We start from the raw sequence: 22769 nt of genomic DNA on the forward strand, positions 1-22769 counted from the left end.
ACTCATGGACTAGAAACGGGAGAAGTGCTGTGATTCTGCATTATGGGCAGGCTAAGGAAAACAGTTGATTCACCTCAGATTTTAGAAACCATGTATTTTGAGAAATTATGGTGTGAGAATAAATGATTTAATATGCCTCATAGTATTACAGGGAATACTTTCCCAGACACGGTATTCTGATACTGGCTGAAATGTTTTAGGATGTAGTAATTGTTGGTGCGACTAGAACCTGAATATCTCTAGGTTGCTGGCTTGCTTCAGATTTTTCTTGCTTTATTTTTCTTAGAGATTATGGACATATTTGCTGCTTTTGTCATTTGACTCTGCAATAAAGTAGTAACATAAGACTCTGACCCTAGATGGACTGAAAGTCTAGTAGGGAGTGAAGATGTATAGTAAGTGATAAATTCTGTATGCTGATTACATATATAGATACCTAATTTTGAAAAAATGTTAATAAATATAAAAGACTGCCAAACACCTCTAAGACTGAACAAATGTTTTGTAAGTTTCCCTTAAGTTAAAAAAAATTTTTTTAAGTGTTACAAATGAAGTCTCTTAGGTTCTCCTTCACAGTTTTAGTCCTTTCCCCCAAAGGCATTTTTTGTGAATATGTCAGTGGATTTTCCTCTGTGTTGTTTCAGTACTTATAAGGCTCAGTCTCCTTCTTCATGCTAATCTGTTTTTTCATTTTAAATTCCTTTATCATTGAGTTGTCTGTCACCTCTGTCCTTTGATATTCTCATTTCTTTCCATTTTTGTTTCTTTACTTTGTTTTAGATTTGGGGAGGCTCTGCTTAGCTTTTATAGCAATCACCAACCATTGAAAACTTGCCTCATTAATAGACAGATCTGCCAAATACTTTTTCTTCTGCTCTTTTCAGCTATTTTTTCATAGCCAGAGATAGCTTTTGTTACTTCTAATTTTGTGTATAAAACATTGTGGATGATAGAAGGCACCAGATATCCAGAGTATGAGTATTATTGTATCAGAATTGCAGCTCTGTAAGTAAGCATCAAAATATAAAATTTAGCAGGCTACAACTTTTTAATAATTGACTTCGCTTAATGGCATATACCATAAAACAAAGTATATGTAATCCACTTTTAGGACTACATTTGTGGATAACTATTTATTCAAGACACACTTCTAATGTGTGCCTTAAATCTAAGAGGAGCGACATGTTGATTTCCTAAAGCATATATCCCCTGGCGGAAATGTGATGGCACTGACCCCTGCCAGTGGCCAAGACTGCTTTATAATGAGAGAAAATAGGGTTGTGGCAAGGGGTGGAATAGGATTCTTGGAATGCAGCTACTTTAGTATTTATTTTTGAACGTTTCTTTTACCATTCTGTTAGCTCTTAAAGACTCTGAGTAAGCTTTTTCTCTTGCTACAAGGCTGTTTCTCTGTTTCATTCCTTATAATTTTTTTGATATGGATTTTCACAGACAAATAGACTGGAAAATTTGAAAAATTATTTTAGCATTATTTATCTCTGATATTCAGCAAGAACGAACTTTCTTGGAAATTCCTTCTGCAGTAGGCATTGCATTTTAAAAATGGGCTTGTCATGGGGAATATGATGGTGGGGGTGATACAAGTACCGATTTGTGATGATAAACCTATAGGACCATATGAAAGAATTAAGAGGGCTAGCCTTGTAATACCCTAATTTTTTTGGATTTTTCTAGAGGAAAGGAAAGCCTCTACTAGTACTCAGGATGATTTCCTAAGTTCTGTTAGAAAGAAATGACTTGATATTTCATTTGGAAGGGAAAATGCCCTCATTAGTTTTTCCTGCTGCCATATTTGACTTGAGTATTTTTTCTTTCCTTATATAATAAATATGTTCCTGGAAAGTTTCATATGTACCAGGTCATATTAAATATTTTCAAAGCATCAATAATCATTATTTTAAGACATGGCAGTGAATGCTTTCGTAAAATGAACTTATACTTTGTACTGTATAAATATATGATGAATTAAACTGAGTGTATTTATTAACAAGGTAAATGGAGTAATGAGTTTTTTCTTTGAAGATTATTTTAAAAGGATCCTTATAGGTGAGCTTTAGGCTAAATTTAGGCTGTAGATGAGCTTCAGGCTAAAGGAACAACAAAGGTAGGTGGGAGAAGTTAGGGGTTGGTGAGACTGTTGCAGAAAGCTGTAAAAATGATCAGATTTGTTCTTTACTATAATAGTTACTGTGCAGCAGTAGCTGTTATCTTGGTTCCACAATAAGACCTAAGAGTTTCACGAAAAGATATGAAGATGAGTGTTTGCCAGTACAGGACAGGTCTCTTCCCACTCTGTACTAGATTAGAAATTGGTGTTTATATAGTTTCCACATTCTATGGACTCATAGCTTATGTTGTAAGAAATGGTAATAAGAAGGTGAGATATTTGAAGATATGAGGGCACAGGGAAATAAGAAACTTTAAGCTTAAAGAAACTTAAAGATTATTCACTGCTTTTTCTAGCTCTGGCTTTTCTTTCACTGAAAGAGTATGGAAATTATTTCAGAGGGAGTAAGCCTACCCTGCTCCAGCCAACAGTGACACATGGCCCCAACAAGTATACCTGTGGGGAGGGGAGGGATTTGATTGTCACATCAGAGAACGTGGGAGAGCTTTTCCCCTCTTGGCCCCGTTTATAAACTACGATGCTTCTGTTTGCTTTGTGTGCTGTTGAGTTTTTCCCTCTCTGTTTTCTCTAAGCTAAGCTTTAAGCTAATTCTGTACAAAAGAAATACTAATTAGTTGTTTTTATAAATTGCTTGCCATTAATGCCTGATAAAATGCAGTAAAATAAGGATTCTGCATACCATTATATATGTCAAATATTACAAACTTTAAGGTTCTTTTGAAATTACAATACTAAACTCAGTTCACTTTTGCTTAGCCTTCACAGTTGTTGATCACATAGCATGGTCATCCACTCACAGCTTAAAAAAATACAGGGAGCATCGGAGAGAATGGGTAAAGTAAAATTTTGATGTTTTTAAAATAGCACCTAAATCTATGAAAATTGATTTGATTTATTGTTTGTATGGGGGGGAGAGGGTGGTTGGCACTCGAAGGGAGGGGGTGGATATTGGGGAAATAGCATGCACCGTGTAAAATGATGTTAGATATCATATAGGCTAAAATTATAAGTGTTGCTACTGCAGTTTGAATACAAGTCTGTTTCAGAAGAGGCAGGACCATACAGTGGCAGTGTTGGGATTTACAGTGGGCCTAGCTTTTTCTCCCTACAGATTGAAGGAGATTTTGAGAATAGCAGTTTTTGAGTAGTTTGGACAGAAGTCGCCTTTTTAGAGTGACCTGTCCATATTCCCTGAATGAAGCTGCTTTGGTAGCACCTCAGGTTCCGTTAATGTTACTGAGGAACGTTGTTTAAGAGGAACAATGTGCATTCTAGTTTTTATTGTACACCCGTGACTCAGGTGTTCCTAAATATAGGTTAGGATTCATGAAGCCCTTGAGGGGGTTGAAGAACAGAGCGAGGTTACTCTGAAGTTAGTTGTTTGGTAGAAAAAATAGAAATTTTGGGGCTTCCTTTCAAATGAAGAATACTTTTCCTTTCACAGTTCTAAATCAAGGTTTTAATCTCAATCCTTACCATTATAGTTATCTACAAAGCCTAATTAATTAGTATTGTGGAGGTTATAGAGAAGAGAGTCTGCCATGTTTTTATGGGTAGGGCATTTTGTTGTAAATTGTGTTGACTTGATCTAATCTCTGCCTCATTATTTTTAAGCTTTTCCTTTGTTGACACATTTAAAATCTGGGGGAAGAAATTAAAGAAACCAGATTTTACCCTAAAAATATTCTTGCCTCAACTTTGCTATTCCCCTACATGAAACCACTTGCCAAATCCAGATAAGATAGATTTATGTACTGTTTCCCAAACCTTCCTGCCTTCCTAAGCTTTGTCAAAGATGGTATGCCAATTTGGAATGCTCTTCTCTCCCCATTCCTTTGGTCTAAGTCCTATCTTTCCTTCAAATAATGGCTTCTATGTATTACACGAAGCTTCCTCTAACCTCTTCAGTCCTTGTGGTCATTCTAGTCTTAGAAATCCTGAAGTACTACTATTTAATAGTATTCCATCCATTTTAGACATTCATTTGGCACTTGGATCATGCCCCCTTTTGTTGTTACTGTATTTAAATACCCTCTCTTCTCTAGGAAAGTGATGGGCTCCTTGAGGGTAGAGAGCTTGTCTTAATTAAATGCCTCTTTGTAATCCCATTGGCTGGCACAGAGGATATCTTCAGGAGTCGGCTTGATTCTTTGATTTGGATCCAGTATTAGTATAACAGGACAATTGTTTAACTTAGGTTATTTTAATAGTGAGTACATACCCAGAAACCCCAAACATAAAGTACATTTGAAGTACATTTGATTAATAAAATAATTTCTTGTATTGTAAGGACATTTGGTTCATATTTGTTTCTTATTAATTACAGCCCCTCTCCCCACCTTTGTTTTTCAGTGGGTGCTGTTTTACCTAGTTTCTTTTGAAAAACATGGTTTGGGCCAGATATATTGACAGAAATCAAAATTACTAGTATTTTTATTTTAAAATTCTTTGATTAGTCAGATGATACTTTCATGGTATAAGCCCAAATAAACTTATTAAATACTACATGGTAATATAGCCAAATTATTTTAAAATGTTAACCTTAAGGTCTCTGAAGTAAAATTTTAAAAATACCAATAGACAGATACTCAGTTGCTAATCCTTTTCATTTCTGTATCTCAGATTATTAGGAATTTTATTATTTCTTTGTTTATAAAGATTTCTTTACTGTGCAGGCTGATGTTTGATAACTGTGTTTATTGTGTTTGCTGCAGTTATCAAATAGAGCAGACGTTTATATGCAGTGAAGAATTAATTAAAAATACTTTTTGATGTTGATAGAAACGGATGCTTTTTTTAGTATCCCCACACTCATTGGGGATGATTTTGTTTAATTCATATTTGAAACTGTTTACATTTTATCTGATGGCAGTATCTTCAAGGCACATATGTTAATATTAGGTTTATGTTGTGATTTCTTACAAAATGCTCAACTAGTAAAACTTCTAAAATCTTAATTTTACTCTGAAGCCTGGCTTATAGTATTCTTGAGCCATTAGTTTGACAAAGCACTGGAACGATACTGCTGTTGCATTACTGAAAAGCTTAGATAATTGTGGCAGGGGACTTGTAGAATATATGATTTTCTCCTCTTCAAAAAATTGTTTTTTTAATTTCTTACCTTAAAGGTAAAATATTTTTTCTTACATGTGAGGAAGCAAAAAACCTCTAATAATGGCATTGCCATTCTGATGTGAGCTCATCAGAGTACCATTCTGACATGAGCTTAGGGCCCTGATCAGTATGAAATACGCTTTATAAAAATTTTTTTTCCTAAAACCCCAGTTGGCCCAGGGACCACTTTACAGAGCTCCAGCCTTGGACTTTTACCTATGATCAGTCCTATTCTTCTCCAGGGTTTATACTTGTTAAGTCAATATTAAAACACAGAAAACACCCCCCCACCCCGATTTTGTTCACTTTTGTTTTCATATACAAGAATCTTAACAGTGAACATGTACTTCTAGATGCTGTATTGAAATTGCTGGCAGAGTCTATTCTATACAAACTGAACAATCTGGCCCCTTGTTTTATTTGTAAAGGTTCAATGTATCTATGCCTGACTACTTCAATCTGCAAGGGAGTGTCAGAAAGGCCCCGCATTCGCCGAGCCGTGAGTTATCACTAACTTTTCAGATGTGTTAATAAATGTGGAACAAAAAGCAGTTGTGTTTAAAAGGAAAAAAGGACCATCAAAATAACCTCTATTATAGTAGCAGGCGTGAACACTAAATGAATTACTCCAAATTGTGGTGTCAAAAATAACATTAACTAGAGACTAGCCTCTAGAAAACCTATTGTTGAACTGCTCTGAAGCTGTTGTTTTAGCCAAAAGTTACTGTTCTTAAAGTTTTATAAACCATGATTGCAAATTAATATGTTGTTTAAGTCTTTTGAACCAAGTTAAAACAATCTGAACAAAATCTTACCCTGCCTAAAAATGATAGTATTTAATTGACTTTGAGTTAAGCTCTTTAAAATAATACCATGTTAAAGGGGTAAAGTTTTAACCTTTTTTGTTACTCACATGTCAAAAACAAATTAAACAATTGAATCTCTTCCTTGAAAGTTTTAGTACAGTGTTATTTACAGTCTGTTTTGGTACCAACAGTTCTTGCTTCAGTAATTCACCAGTAGGTTTTCATTCATCAATGACTATGTCAATTTAAGGCTAAAAATAAAACACTTTGATTTCTTAGGGCTTAATCAGTCTCCTTAGAGGAAACCATCCTTAAGAATTCCCCCCTCCCAAAGAGATTTGAAGCAAAAAAAAAATCTAACTAACATCTATTTTTTTTTGTTATTAGAGATAGTTAACTTTCTTTTTCTTATATTCTTTCAAGTTTTGAGTAGATAGGCCTATTTGACTAGCAGGTTGGAAGCTTCTGTTGCCTAGGAGGTGTATTGTGTTAAGTGAAGACAGAATAAATTTAAATGGACCCAGTTTGGCCATTTATAGCACAGACTACCTAAAACTTGGAGATATGGGACCTTTGGAGCCATTAAGTTAAATGTTTCACTTAGGCAGTGTGCCTTTGTTTGACTGGTGTGTAAGTCCTTCTTCCAGGTTTGTACACTCTTAAACACGTCATTCTACCCTCTCTAACTCCTCCCAGCAGCAAAAGGGAGACACTTCAGCTGGAACAAAATAGTGGAAGAAATGGCGTCTGGGGTTCAGTGGGGATTCGCAGTGTGTATGCAATGTTTGCAAGATTACTTTTTATGTTTTTCAATTAATGTAAATAATTACAGAATGAATAGTGCTTAGTGTCAATGTAGGGAACATCGTATACCAATAGAAATTCTCCTAGTGGGTCTGCTGCAAGTCGTTTAACCTCTTGGGTCCTCAGTTTTCTCATCTACAGTATGAAGGAGTTGGACTCAATAATCTTTAAGGTCCATTCCTGCTCTAAATCCTGTGCTTTTCTGAAGTACTCTATTTAACAGAATGCATTGCTTTCCCACTTTGACTGTTTGAATTACATGTGCAGTACATGTACTGCAACTGCATGTTGTCTAAAATAGTTTTTCTGTAGGATATTATATGAACTAACCCCTCTTGAGGTGATTTATAAATGTGTGTGTATAGCCACACATAAAAAGCTAGTGTTAGTAGGGCTCTCAGAAAATACATATTTTCTAAATGTCTAACCTTGAATGTCATTAACTTTCCTCTATTACAGGAGATACTACTCGTCAACGAATCAAATTCAGTGATGACAGAGTGTGCAAGAGTCACCTTCTCAACTGTTGCCCCCATGATGTCCTGTCTGGAACTGTATGTGTTTATTAAATCTATTATTTTATTGTTGGTATACTACAAAAACAAACTACTTGATAACGTCTTAGTTTTGTGTCAAATTACTCTGCAGTGATTTTTTTTAAAAACACTTGTTAGCAGAGCAATTTACATCTATTATATTCAGGTTGATTATTTAGGTCTGCAATAATGGGATTCCTCACAGAAATTATTGCTATTTTACTTTATAATATTTTCCATTCTTTAGAGCATTTATTTGGAACAAAGAGACAGTTATAATACATCAGTTACATTTTTAGTTTAGAAATAATGTAAATGATTTTTTAAATTATTTGCTTCAGTGTTGAGCATAGGAGACTTTTATCCAAAACAGTTTACATTTTCATTAAGATTTCTGCACATTTGTAGACATTATTGTGAAGCAATATATTGGTAATTACTTAATTCACAGTAAAGTTTGTGAGTAGTGTTGTTGGTTAAAACTCACTTATATTGCTTACTCCTGATAATACATAAAGCTCACTTAATTTATATTCTACATCTAGTGATGTTAGTTTATCTTAAAGTATTATAATTTTTAATTTGATGGATAAATCACATGATCATGGATCTGTAGAACAAAGGATTTTGTTACCTGGGTTTTGGATTTGATTGAAATGATACTTTCAAGAGCTCCTGGTCACCCGGATAGCACAGGAGGGCTGGTAGAGCTAAATATTTAGCTGATTTTGTCATTTTTCTAAAATGAAAGGATTTCATACTTCATTTGAAGAAGCAGTGAGGTCCCTTAATTAAAAATGTCTAAGTGAATGGTTTCTTCTGCCATAGGATGTGGGATGTTAGTTCCCTGACGAGGGATGAGACCCACGTTCCCTGTAGTGGAAGTGTGGAGTCTTGACGAGTAGTGTCTTTTTGATAGGAGTAGAATACCCCAAATGTATAGGTATCCAGGCATTTTTGATTTAAAAAAGCACCTGTCTTTTGGGGGCTTCCCTGATAGCTCAGTTGGTAAAGAATCCACCTGTGGTTCGAGAGACCCAGTTTGATTCCTGGGTCAGGAAGATCTGCTGGAGAAGGGAAAGGCTACCCACTCCAGTATTTGGTCTTCCCTGTAGCTCAAATGGTAAAGAATCTGCCTGCAATGCAGGAGACCTGAGTTCTATCCCTGAGTCAGGAAGGTCCTCTGAAGGGAATGGCAGTCCTTTCCAGTATTCTTGCCTGGAGAATCCCATGGACAGAGGAGCCTGGTGGGCTATAGTCCATGGGGACCCAAAGAGGCATACATGACTGAGTGACTAACACTACTACACTTGTCTTTTTCCAATAGGAAAGACCATTGAAACTGTGTTATATAAGTTAATAGAAGTGCTAACATTTAAAAAAATATATAAATACTTAAATTTATTTTTTAAGTATCAATATATTACAAGACAAGCATACCGGTTTCTCAGGGCTTGAATTAGGACTGTGACAGATATCTCTGTTAGACCCTCATATCTACTCTTTAGAATTTGCATAATTAAAATATTCTGCTCTGCTGTAATATTGAAATCTATATTATCTGTAGTTATCTGTGGTATTATTTGATTCTTCACATTTACTGTTTAACTCTTAATGATACTTAATGGATAAATTATCACTTCAAATGAATTTTGAGAACAAGATTAGTTGATAAGTGGCAGGATTTCAGTTTTTGGTACTTTAAAACCAGCAAGAGCAAGACTTTGACATATTATTACATTCTTCAGTTATGGCATTTAATAATAATTTTAAAAATCTGACATCACAGTTGTGCTTTTGCATTTTATAATTATATAATTCAGTTACACTCATTTATTTCTCTGTTGGGTAAAACAATTTGTTGAGTATATGTTCCATAGTTAGCCTTAATGATAGTAAAGTGATTTATTAAAAATTATTCAGTTCTGTTGATTTAAAGTAAAACTGGGACCAAAGCCAAATTTTCTGAGGTCTAGTTTTATTCACTCTAGTTTTATTTACTCTGTAGGTAATACTTAATCCTTCATCATGTTGGTCTTAGACTTTCATTGTAAAATTCTTGCTGGTGGATTTGTAAGAAGCACATTTTTTCAAATTTCAGTGTTTCTGTAGTATGCATCTTAAAATTGATGATAGAAAAATACTGTTTTAATTTGTAACATTTTTCTTACAGTGAGGCTTAAAATTGGTGTTTTGGATCACATGAAAAATAGCAAATGACCTTTGAAAGGCACTTGTTAGAGAAATTCTATATGAGACCTATCTTCTTTATGTCAGCTTAATAGGCAAGAGATTGTCATTTATGTAAGGATGAAGTTAAGTCCTTATGAGCCTCTGAAGCAAAATTTTCAGGGCTGGCTCTAGAATTTTGTAAGAGTCCAAGGTTGTCTAGAGTGATGAACTTGAGAACCTGAAACCACCCATGAGTGACTGTCTCATGACGCTTACTGTAATACTAAAAAGGGCTGTTTATAGCAGTTTTTGGAGAAGGCAGTGGCACCCCACTCCAGTACTCTTGCTTGGAAAATCCCATGGACGGAGGAGCCTGGTGGGCTGCAGTCTATGGGGTCGAAAAGAGTCGGACACGACTGAGCGACTTCACTTTCTCTTTTCACTTTCCTGCATTGGAGAAGGAAATGGCAACCCACTCCAGTGTTCTTGCCTGGAGAATCCCAGGGACGGGGAAGCCTGGTGGGCTGCCGTCTATGGGGTCGCACAGAGTCGGACACGACTGAAGTGACTTAGCAGTAGCATAGCAGTTTATCCTGTGTGCGTGTGGTTTTTACCTACAGAGCTCTGACTTCTTGAGCAACCAGTCTCTGTAGGGCTAATGCTTTTCTGGCACAGAATCTAATAGTTCACACCTCTGTATGTTGAAAATATTTTTTTGACCTGTTAGATCACAGATGAAAAGAACCAAATTGTAATTATTGATTTTATAGTGCTTTTTGTCTTTTTTATAACTAAAAGTTGCCCTTAAGTTTTCCAGACCTTGTTCCTCAGATCTGTCACTTCCAAGAGAATATGACTCATCAGTGTTCTAGATTATTTAGCAGAAGATAACCCAAAAATATATTCTTTGGCTTTTCTTTATTATTATTGTAAAAAGGTTGAACTTTATACTGAGTACTTGGAGAGAAAGGGTATGGTTTCTGAAAACATACTCATAACTGACAAATTGGAATATTTTTGAAATTCACTTTGATGAAAATGGCCCTGTAGCATTGTACCTTTCTTTAGTCTGGTACTTTGGTATAACCTTTTTTTTTTTTTTTTGGAGTATAGTTGGTTTACAAAGTTGTATTTCAGGTATACAGCAGACAGATTCAGTGTTTTACACGCACACAGTGTTTACGCACACACACACACACACACACACACACACACACACAAATACAGTTGTTTGTTTAGTCGCTTAAGTCCATGTGACCCGTGTGCTGTAGCCCGCCAGGCTCCTCTGTCCATGGGATTTCCCAGGCAAGGATATTGGAGTGGATTGCCATTTCCTTCTAATTCAAAAGCTTGGATTATTTTCCTATTCATCTAGAACTTTTTGTTTGTCCCACTCTTTTCATCCTTTGGTCCATTTAGTTGTCTCCTTATATTTAGCATGCATAAAGTAGACAGCACCCCCTTTCAGATTTAGGCAAAACAAAAAGCCTAAGAGTTGTCATCTCCCCCTGCTCCCTCCCTCCACCAGAATAAACCACATTATTTCTGGTTCATATATTCCCTAAGGAAAGATAAGGATATTGAAATGCTTAAAAAAATCTTTGCATCTAGTTCTTAGGAACCTGGGGAAAAGGTATGTAATAGTAGTAATTTACAGAAGGCATTAAATCGGAAGCAGGCGGCATCAGAGATTGAAATTAAGATCTGCAGGGATGGGGATGTATACTCATAATACATTTATCCTAAATTCAAAAATGGCCACTATTAATTTTCTTACAGACTTCATCATAGGATAATTTTAGTGTTGACAGGCCATCATGTCTTCTAGCTTAAGGCCATCATTTTATATAGATAGAAAAATTAAGATTCAGGGAAATTGTCTTTGTCAGATGTCTCACAAATAATCATGGTATATTATGCCACGTGGGAATCTTAGAGTTATTTTAATCCAAATACTTCTTTAATGTTTTATGTTTGTAAAGAGCTGATCTTGAGAAATACTTCAGTTCAGTTGCTCAGTCGTGTCTGACTCTTTGCAACCCCATGGACTGCAGCACGCCAGGATTCCCTGTCCATCACCAACTCCCAGAACTTGCTCAGACTCATGTCAATGATGCCATCCAAACATCTCATCCTCTGTCATCCCCTTCTCTTCCTGCCTTCAATCTTTCCCAGCATCAGGGTCTTTTTCAGTGAGTCAGTTCTTTGCATTGGGTGGCCAGGTACTGGAGCTTCAGCATCAGTCCTTCCAATGAGTATTTGGACTGATTAACTTTAGGATTGACTGGTTTGATTTCCTTGCAGTCCAAGGGACTCTCAAGAGTCTTCTCCAACACCACAGTTCAAAAGTATCCCTTCTTCAGGGCTCGGCTTTCTTTATGGTCCAACTCCCACGTCCATACATGACTACTGGAAAAACCATAGCTTTGATTAGACAGACCTTTGACAGCAAAGTCATGTCTCTGCCTTTTAATATGTTGTCTAGGTTGGTCATAACTTTTCTTCCAAGAAGCAAGCGTCTTTTAATTTCATGGGTGCAGTCACCATCTGCAGTGATTTTGGAGCCCAAGGAAATAAAGTCTGTCACTATTTCCATTGTTTGCCCATCTATTTGCCATGAAGTGATGGTACCAGATGCCATGATCTTTGTTTTCTGAATGTTGAGTTTTAAGCCAACTTTTTCACTCTCTTTTACTTTTCATCAAGAGGCTCTTTAGTTCCTCTTTGCTTTCTGCCATAAAGGTGGTGTCATCTGCATATCTGAGATTATTGATATTTCTCCTGGCAACTTTTATTCCAGCTTGTGCTTCATCCAGCCCGGCAATTTGCATAATGTACTCTGCATATAAGTTAGATAAGCAGGGTGCCTATACAGCTTTGACATACTCCTGTCCCAATTTGGAACCAGTTCTGTTGTTCCATGTCTGGTTCTGACTGTTGCTTCTTGACCTGCATACAGATTTCTCAGGAGGCAGGTAAGGTGGTCTGGTATTCCCATCTCTTGAAGAATTTTCCACAGTTTGTCGTGGTCCACATAGTCAAAGCCTTTGGTGTAGTCAATAAGGCAGAAATAGATGTTTTTCTGGAACTGTCTTGCCTTTTCTATGATCCAGTGGATGTTGGCAATTTGATATCTGGTTCCTCTGCCTTTTCTAAATCCAGCTTGAACATCTGGAAGTTCTCACGTTCTGTTGAAGCCTGGCTTGGAGAATATTGAGCATTACTTTGCTAGCATGTAAGATGAGTGCAATTGTGCAATAGTTTGAACATTCTTTGACAGTGTCTTTGGGATTGGAATGAAAACTGACCTTTTCCAGTCTTGTGGCCCCTGCTGAGTCTTCCAAATTTGCTGGCATATTGAGTGCAGCACTGTAACAGCAGCATGTTGTAGGACTTGAAATAGCTCAGCTGGAATTCCATCACTTCCACCAGCTTTGTTCATAGTGATGCTTCCTAAGGCCCACTTGTCTTTGGACTCCAGGAGAAATACTTAGGGACAGGGATAAGGTAAAATTTTATCTGCTTCTTTGAAGTGATTGGATGGGAGTATTGGTTGTCAAAATTCCTGAGTCGATTTTATGGTGTCCCCAGTAGGTTCTGGGTTTTATCCAAAATGAAATTTTTATTAATCAGAACTCCTTTACTGCTTCTCTCTTGAGACCTGGTTAAAGTCAGTTCCTTGAATACCTCCAAACCTGAACTTTACAACTGCTGAAGTGTGTTTGATAGTACAAATTTAAAGGAGCCATGAAAGTTTAGAGAAGCATTATAAGAAATAAACCTGCACAAAATTTTCTCAGCCACTAAGTAGAATGTAAATTTCATAGTGAGAGCAGACCCGTTTCCTTCAGTGCTGTATCTAGCATCTAGAATGGTGTCCTTCCCTTGTGTTAACATGAATAATCAATCACCCAGAAGTAGGACATGGAACACGTGTTGTTCAGAGCAAGCTTTAAGTTTCAAAAATTAATTATTGTGGGAAAAAGTGTTACCTTCTAATGGATAAGGAGTGTATCTTGATTTTGGATTACTTACCAAAACATGACAGCAGTGGTTTTACATATATATATGAAAAAGTCTGTAGATAATTTAAACTCATAACCTTTTCTCTGGAAAGGGTTTGTTTTGAGACACTTAAGATTTTTAAGCAAGTGTTTGTTTTTTTAATATAAATTTATTTATTTTAATTGGAGGCTAATTACTTTACAATACTATATTGGTTTTGCCATACGTCAACGTGAATCCACCACAGGTGTACACGTGTTCCCCATCTTGAACCCTCCTCCCACCTACCTCCCCGTACCATCCCTCTGGTAAGCAAGTGTTTTTAACATTAGGTTCCCTAGTGATCTAGTGGTTAGGATTTAGCATTCTCACTGCCATGGCCTGGATTCAGTCCCTGGTCAAGGAACTGAGATGTCCCTTAAGCTCTCGTGGCATGGCTAAAATAAAAAAAGAAAAGAAGGAAAGCAAAATAAAACACACGCCTAGATAACTAGCTTGAAATTTTTTCCCCCTAATTTCTATGACCCCCAGTTTCTAGAGCTTCCCAATTTGTGAAACTGCCAGATAACCCAGGTTTTTAGCAGAATTGGCTTTTGAGATGTTCTTACATTATCAAACTTGCTGTTTGTATTTTAGTCTCGGTTTCTTACAAAAATTCCTTTAACAAGCAGTTCTAGAGAATGCCTTACACTAAAAATACATTTGATGCCTAGGAAATCAGAGGCACATTAAGAGCTTCCCAGTGAATAATTTGATCTTTACTGCCACACTTCACAGAGAAGGCAACGGCACCCCACTCCAGTACTCTTGCCTGGAAAATCCTATGGACGAAGGAGCCTGGTAGGCTGCAGTCCATGGGGTCGCTGAGGGTCGGACACGACTGAGCGACTTCACTTTCACTTTTCACTTTTCATGCATTTGAGAAGGAAATGGAAACCCACTCCAGTGTTCTTGCCTGGAGAATCCCAGGGACGGGGGAGCCTGGTGGGCTGCCGTCTACGGGGTCGCAGAGAGTCAGACACGACTGAAGTGACTTAGCAGCTTAGCAGCAGCCACACTTCAAAAACCTAGTCCTTTTTATGGCTGACTAATAATATTCCATTGTATGTATGTAGCACAACTTCTTCATCCATTCATCTGTTGATGAACATCTAGGTTGCTTCCAAGTCCTAGGTATTGTAAATAGTGCAGCTCTGAACATTGGGGTACATGTTCTTTTTCAGTTGTGGTTTTCTCAGGGTATGTGCCCAGTAGTGGGATTGCTGGATCATATGATAGTTTTATTCATAGCTTGTTAAGGAAACTGCATACTATTCTCCATAGCGGCTGTATCAGTTTACATTCAGGGAGTTCAATCGTGTACAATGTGACAGGTATAGGAATGGGGAATGGCCGGGGAGGCTCAGGAAGGAGGGGGAGGGGTCATAAATGTACTTGTGTCTGATTCACACTGTTGTATGGCAGAAGCCAGCACAATATTGTAAAGCAGTTATCCTACGATTAAAAAAAAGAAAAACCCAGTCCTGGGGACTTCCCTGGCAGTCCTAGTGGTAAGGAGTTCGCCTTCAAATGCAGGTGGTGTCGGTTCAGTCTCTTGAGTCCAAAATATGAAAACATGAAACAGAAGCAATGTTGTAACAAATTCAAAAAAGACTTAAAATGGTCCACATTTAAAAAAAGAAACAAATTTGAAACCAAGTCCTGAATATAATTTGGAGTATTATTGACTTGGGATATGAATACCCTGAACTGTTCAGCTTCAGGTGGTTCTGTCCTTTGGAAATAACCTTTTTCTCTTGTTCTGAATAATCTTGCAGTCATTCATTTCATGTTCCTAAAACAAGTTAATATACTTTAGGCTTGTGGAAGTAATCTTTTAAAAGGAGACCCTGAGACCATCTCTGGGTCTTGTTCTACTTTAGTGTCTCTAGTTAAGATCAGTCAGCATATTTGTCCATGACACTTGCATTAATGGTTAAATACAAAAGTACATATATGTAAATATACGTGCATCTATTGTGCTCATGTCCAGTCTTTGTAGATCAAATACAAATTAATTTTACTTTTCATTTTTATTCTGTGCTGTTGAATCAGTTTGAGGGAAAAAATCTTTTGAAACTTAAATTTCAGCTATGTAAAAGTAGAGTGGTATACTGAGCTTCATCTCCCCATATTCCAGCTTCATAAGTATTTTACACACAACTACCTTATGTCATTTATAATTACTTAATGTCCTCTTCATCCTTTTGTTTGTTTTTTGAGGTAAATCTTAACATTTTGGACCTGTCATTTAGGATAACTCTTGAAACACTATAAAGTAGCAAAGACCAGTAACTTCCAAGCAAAGAAGAATAAGGTCTGGAAGTCATTGTTCAAGCAGATTGTTTTTAATACCCTGGTACTTGGTCAGTATATTTCACTGTCACATTGGTTTTTCTTTTGGGGCGGGGCAGGGTGTTTTGTGGGATCTTAGTTCCCCAGGGATTGAACCTGGACCCTCCACAGTTAAGAGTGTGGATCCTAACCACTGAACTGCCAGGTAGTTCCCACACATTTGTTTTTCTGTACAATGGCTCTCAATAAATGTTTATTATTTAAAAACTAGGAATCATCACTCAGTAATCTCTTGAACATTTTAGGTCTTTTTTAGACGTAGGAACAGTTTTAAAAATTGCATTTTAACAAATCTGAATTAGTGTGTTCTCTGAGGCTATTCATTGAGAAAGGTGGGATGGAGTTATAAATGCATTGTTTGGAAGAATCAGACTGTGAACACAAAGCAAACATAGTAATAAATGAAAACTTGAAACATATTTTTATTGTACAGGTAATTAACCGCAGGCATCAAGCAAAATCATAAAATGTCTTATCACTGAAAATGTTTTTTTTTAATGTGATGCATTCTACCTTGATGTGCTGGTGGCAAGGTCAAATGACTTAGTATAATCCTTCCTTATTTAAGGGTAGTTACAAAGGAAACTTTTAAAAACATTTGATGTTTTACTCTGATTTATATTGACTAAAACATCTTGACTATATATTACCCTATAGCCTTTTTGTTGGTCTATAAAGTCAAAAAATATAAGCATATATGTTGATGTGTTTGTATAATGCAATTTTGTAAAATATCTAACTTTAGGTAGATTTTTGTGTGTTCCCTACCCCTTTTGTATTTATTATTACAGTGTTTGGAACAATGAAGTTAAGCAGAGGAAGAAATAGAAAAGGGTGAGCAAGAGTATCAGATTAATGAGGGTTAGATGGAAAATGTAAAGAAAATTCACAGTAAAAATTAACAGAAAATTCTCTTTCAAGAAATTAATTTTTTTTTTTAATATCTGGGAGTGTTGCTGATTGCTGAGATCAGCATTCATTCATTAATTCACTTAACAAATACATATTGAGGACCTGCTCCGTGTCATATGTAAAAATGCTAGAGATAACAAGTATATCGGGGTTTCTCTTTCAGTGATGGGAGCTTACCTTCTAAGGTTCTTTCACAATCAAGTGTGAAAAGAAACACTGTGATTTCAGGAATGTTGCAAGCCCTGTGACAAAAATGCGTGGTTAGATCTGGGATGGTGGGCAAGGGGCTGCTATGACAGGACGACTGGAGAAAACATTTTGATGAGATGACATTTGAAGAGTTCTAAATGTGGGGAAAAGAAGCCAGTTATTCCTGAGAGGAAATAAATTTGGCATATATCGCCTCCACTCAAAAACTTTTGGTCGTTCCCTATTATGTATTTATATATGGTCAAAAATCTGAAAGTCTTCAGTTGGATCTGTCTCTTCTTTGAATAAATAAATCAGTTTGGTCCTCTGTTTGGACCAGACTGATTTTTTCATTGTTGTCTCACTGCTGTCCTTGCCCAGCATGTTCATTATTGCCTATCCGCCTTTCTATGCCTGGAATAACCGTTTCTCTACAAATTTAAATCCTGCCTAGGACACTACATGTGATTTCTCTGAACCCCAGGGGAGCACCTACCCTCCATATTACCGAGTGGTCACTTGTTTTATCTTGTTTATATATATCCTTTCTCTCCTTGATTAGATGGTCTTTGTGAGGCAAGGCCTTCTGTTTTAATTTTATCCCGTTATGTTTGCATATCTAAGATTAGAAATGGATGAGATATTTCCTACTGTATTCATGAAAAAACATTCATTAAGAAATCGTAAACAAAGAGCTTTATTTTTCTTTATCCACTCAGGAAAAAGTGAACTTGGAGGAAGAACATTCAAGTGAGAATGGGCAGTTAACAAGTGGGGAAGTGGTGGAAAAGCAGGAGCTACTTGGTGCGTTCACAGTGGGCCCCATTCCTCTTCATTTGCCACTCATGTTTAGTTTGTTAGTTTTGAGTGCCAGCATTGGAATTAGGATGTTAAAACATCCTAATTAAAACATCCTTCTTAAAACAATCGTGGCATAACTGAAACTCGTATCCAGGTTTTGTCATTTCAAGACTTCTTCCGAAGTTTTTTCAGCTTTCTCTTGTTCTTAAGCTGGGTCTTAAGGTGGGCACTGAACATGGATGGAAGAGCAAGATTTTATCATTGTGAGGAGGAGGAGGAAGAAAGTGAAGATGTAAAATGTGAAGATGTGAACGTCAAAGTATAGATGATTTGTGTTTTGGAAAATAGCGTTGGCATTGGAACCATGCATGGAATGGTTCAGATGCTAGACTAAGGGTTTGTATTTGCTGTGCTCTCTCCCCTGCTGTCATGGTTTTGTTTTACTTTTTCTTCAGTTGGTATGTATTCCTTTTAGTACTTTACCAATATTGCTGTCCATTCTTAAATTGCTTGCTGTCTGACAAGGATGTTCGTCCACCTAGTAGTGTGGTGTTAATGCTTCTGAAACAGGTTTTATCATGTCATATTCCTGTCCAAGTAGTCCAGCATTCTTCTCTGCCGCAGAGAAAGTTCTGCATGTGTTGATTCACATTCAGAATCTTCCACAGTGTAGTCAGTCTGTAAGTAAATTGTGCTGCAGTCCTGAAGTTCTGGAGAAAAGAGAAGTTCTGAGAGATTAAGTGAATTTCTCACAGTTAAATGGATAATGAGATATGGGATAATGAGAAAATGGGATATTTTCTGAGTTCAGACCAGGTCAGTGCCTGGTCTGTCATATTTTATTTATTACTTTGGCAATATAGTCTTCAAGTAGAAGAGGAAAAGCATAAAACATAGAAGTTTCCCCTTGTTCGTCATACCCCTCTTCCCAGAACTAAACACTGTTAACAATTTAATGTACATCTTCCACTCTCCTTTCTGTGCATTTACGAGTATGTGTGATGTGTGTGTTTTAACAAATAGCATCTTTGAATTTTTCTCACTTGTCTTGGAGAAGTTTCCATATCAGTGGTCTATATTTTTTAAATGCAGATATAATATTTTACAATATAGCCATTCCCTAAGTTACTTATCCAATGACTCTTAATTGCTCTTGTTTTTGGTGTGCAGTATGGCAGTGGAATGCTTGTATATACATCTTTATTTACATTTAATTCAACCATTATCTAAAAATCTAAACAAAATATTCAACCTCACAGCAGTGTCTCTTTAAAAATGGCTAAGTTGTGGGTTATGCAAACCTGATCTGTGTTGGAATTTCAAAAGAACAGTTAAAAAGCACTTAACAGAATCAGCTTTGTTAAATAGTAAAACATAAAATGTTGGGAGGTTGTAAGAGAATTCTGTTACCAAGATCAGGTATAGTTATTTGATCAAGACTTCATGGAAAAAGTGGATTTAGGATGGAGAGGGCAAAATGCAGAACTGAATTTATCCATTTTCCCAATAATCTAAGAATTTAAATGTGCATTAATTAAAACACCAAGAGTAAGTTTGTGGAAAGAATTTATGGAGTAAATTACTTGTTAAATTTAAAAATTTAAAACTTCCTGTGGCTTTCATCGTAAATAGTTATTTTAAGTTAAAATAAATGACCAAACATTTTATTTTGTTCAGTTTGAAGCTCAACTATTTCAAAAGAGAAGCAGTAGCAACAGAAAATATCCGTGCACTTAGTGTTCAAAGCACTGTTGGCACCATCAGTGATGGAGTCAGGTTCATGCTTAGTCATGGTGTGGTTCTACCATGCTTGGCTCTGGTGGCTTTTTAATTACATTACTAGGATCATGAAGAGCATTACTATACTTTCCCTTCACTCAGTTTTACAGTGGCAGGTAATTGTTGAGTTTATTTTGGCTTCTTAAATACTCATGTGCACAATATGACGCCAGTGTAAGTGCTTAGTAATGATGTTACAGACTGAAGAAAAAACATGGCTAGTATCCAGAATTGAAAATCTGCCTTTTTACACATACTGTCCTGATAGGTCCCTGAAGAAATAAGCACTGAGGCTATTGGGCTGGGGGGGTGGGGGGGAATTTTCATCATAACTAGGCTCTTTGAGCTCCTACAGCTTTGGCCCCCAAATCTACTTTGGTGAGCTAGACAAGACTAAAGCTGAAGATGCTTTTAGCCCACCATAGTGAAAAGCCCAAGTAAGTCTTCCTCCTGGAGGAGAGGAGTGCATAGGGAAAAACAGAAGACTAGCTCGAAACAGTTAAGAAGAAAGGGAGCCTCCAAAAGGATAAAATCCAAGGAGAGGCTAAGAAGACCTTCCCTTTTCAGAGCTCAGACCAATTTTGCCCTAGTCCAATTTTGCATCTTGACCACCCTTGCTTAAGGATAGGACCCTCTGTGCCAAATGTTCTCTGCCCAGTTTTGTTCATTCAGTAAAGGTTAAATATTTCAAGCATTTTGATGTATAGACCCAGATATGTAGTGGATAAAGTAGAAAAAAGTCTTTATCCTTGTGGAGCTCACATTTTCCCTTCCGTGAGTCCCCCACAAGGCACATATTCCCCCAGCTCTACTCCTTTCACCCAGATTCCAACTTTGCTGTAGTGACATAATTGGATCTTTTTTTAGTGTTCATTGTGTTCTTGATCCACATAGTTGCTTTTGTTTTGATTGGTTGTGTGGTGTGAATTTAAAGATAGAGGCGGGCGGGGGGCGGGGGGAGCCTGGAATTCCTGCCAAAGGATAGTATGGGTGGACGACAGATGTTTAGGTTAAGCGCAGTGAGGCAATTAACATGTTTCTGAAAACAGATTGGAAATACAGTTAAGCACAAGATAAAAATAAGGGAGATTGCTGAAGTAAAGGCATTAGACAGCTGCTTTGAATATCTGCAGTACAGAGCTTTTTTAGATGTGATGGGGAATGATTGTCGACTAAAAATACTAAAAGATAAATTAGTACTGAAATAATTGGAATTAGCATAGTAAAGCAGAAGAGGTGTTAGAGCAGAAATCTCTAACCAGATTTCCTAATGAGTGCCCTGAAGAAGGCAGTCTGTGTGCTTCAGTTCCGTCCTCTTTGAAATGGGGATAAAACTAGATCAAATAGTGAGTCACAACACTGTGCATTAAAAACTTCTGGGGGACTTTTACAATTCAGTTTTTGGAGGTTAGGGCTTGGGCCTATTTTCAGAAGCTTCCACTGATAATATTTAAATCCAAGTTCAGATTCAGAACTGCTCCCAAGATCAAAGGCATTTCCAACTCTGACATCTTAACATTTGATGAAGTAAGTGTAGCATGAACAACTATAGCTGTGGGAATATGTGTAAATAGGATTGTTGGGATGAGTAATATTAAGATATTATTAAATCAACAGGCTAGTGTAACAGAAGGTAAGAACATTCTTTTGCCATTAACTTCTTTCATTCCTCTTATTTTCCTGCAATTTTTTTAAAGGGTATTAAGTGTTTTTCTAGTTATTTGTTTTGTTTTGTTTTAATAAGCATTGCCTAATAAACAGCTTTGAATTTCCAGACATCTGTAGAAAGTTTCAGTTGCTGTTGCTTCTCACTGGAAATCTCCTTAGTTTGTTAATCCATGGACTAATGATTGAGAGTAAGCATTGGAGCCTGGAAAAATCTCAGCATCCTCAGCATCACAGTGACACTTTAGTAGTCCCCAGCCTTTGGATCGGAGAAGGCAATGGCACCCCACTCCAGTACTCTTGCTTGGAAAATCCCATGGACGGAGAAGCCTGGTGGGCTGCAGTCCATGGGATCAAGAAGAGTCGGAAGCGACCGAGCAACTTCACTTTCACTTTTCACTCTCATGCATTGGAGAATGAGATGGCAACCCACTCCAATGTTTTTGCCTGGAGAATCCCAGGGACAGTGGAGCCTGGTGGGTTGCCGTCTATGGGGTTACACAGAGTCGGACACGACTGAAGCGACTTAGAAGCAGCAGTAGCAGCAACCTTTGGATACCAGGGACTGGTTTCATGGAAGATTATTTTTCCACAGACTGAATATGAAGGACTGGTTTCAGAGCGATTCTTGTAAGGAGCAACCTAGATCCCTTGCATGTGCAGTTCACAGGCTGGTTCCCACTCCTGTGAGAATCTGATGCCACCTCTGATCTGACAGGAGGTGAAGCTCAGGTGGTAATGCAAGCAATGGGGAGCAGCTGTAAATACAGAAGAAGCTTGGCTCACTCGCCCACTGCTCACTTCCTGATGTGTGGCCTGGTTCTTCACAGGCCATGGACTGGTTCCAGCCTCGGGGTTGGGTTCCAGCCTGCTTTAAACCATTAGTGTGATGACTTTTATAATGGTGGTGAATAGTCCTTATTATTTCCCAAAGGATAACTGAGGACATTGTCTATTTATATTTTCCCATTCATTCCTTTACATAATTAAGAACCAAGGTAATACAGTTTTGAGAACCTTTTTTTTTTTTTTCCAAAGATAGTCATAAAATCTCAGAGTTGGAAGAAAGACTAACAGTTACCTGATGTTCGAATTCTTTATTGAGTACCCCAAAGAAGTAGTTGTCTAAACAGTATTTGAATCTCTGTTACCTGGAAACTCAAGTAACTGCCAAGAAAGCTTGTCCATCTTTTGAATAGCATTAGATTAGAATGTATTATGTTAAGATGACCAAAGTGTCTCTGGAGTCCCTTGGGGCCATAATACAATCTTTGTCTGATTCCATCTTAAAAAGTTCTTCAGTTGACTTTTCACATCTTAATTCTCCAGTTTAGTTACATCTGTTCTCTGGCTATTTTGTAAAGCTTTGTTTTGAGACACTAATTTATTCATATCACTTTTGAAATGTGTTAGCACACAGAATGTGTGTTTTGGAAGAGAGGG

The 22769-nt window shown here is 37.1% G+C and overlaps 1 protein-coding gene across 6 annotated transcripts in view; it reads left to right on the forward strand.

Annotated features, from left to right (window-relative positions):
- The window catches only part of LUC7L2 (LUC7 like 2, pre-mRNA splicing factor), a 56595-nt gene that overhangs the window by 7355 nt on the left and 26471 nt on the right, over window positions 1–22769 (forward strand). For 3 of the 6 annotated variants that reach the window (XM_019959167.2, XM_070788231.1, XM_070788230.1), the window contains exon 2: window positions 7333–7427. In XM_019959167.2, the coding sequence (XP_019814726.1) occupies window positions 7333–7427 (95 nt within the window). Of the gene's footprint in view, window positions 1–2905; window positions 2983–5691; window positions 5763–7332; window positions 7428–22769 lie in introns of all 6 variants that reach the window. The other 3 variants (XR_011566324.1, XM_070788228.1, XM_070788229.1) reach the window with 2 other exon arrangements.

Source organism: Bos indicus, chromosome 4, assembly GCF_029378745.1.
Source record: "Bos indicus isolate NIAB-ARS_2022 breed Sahiwal x Tharparkar chromosome 4, NIAB-ARS_B.indTharparkar_mat_pri_1.0, whole genome shotgun sequence".
Classification (NCBI taxonomy): Eukaryota; Metazoa; Chordata; class Mammalia; order Artiodactyla; family Bovidae; genus Bos; species Bos indicus.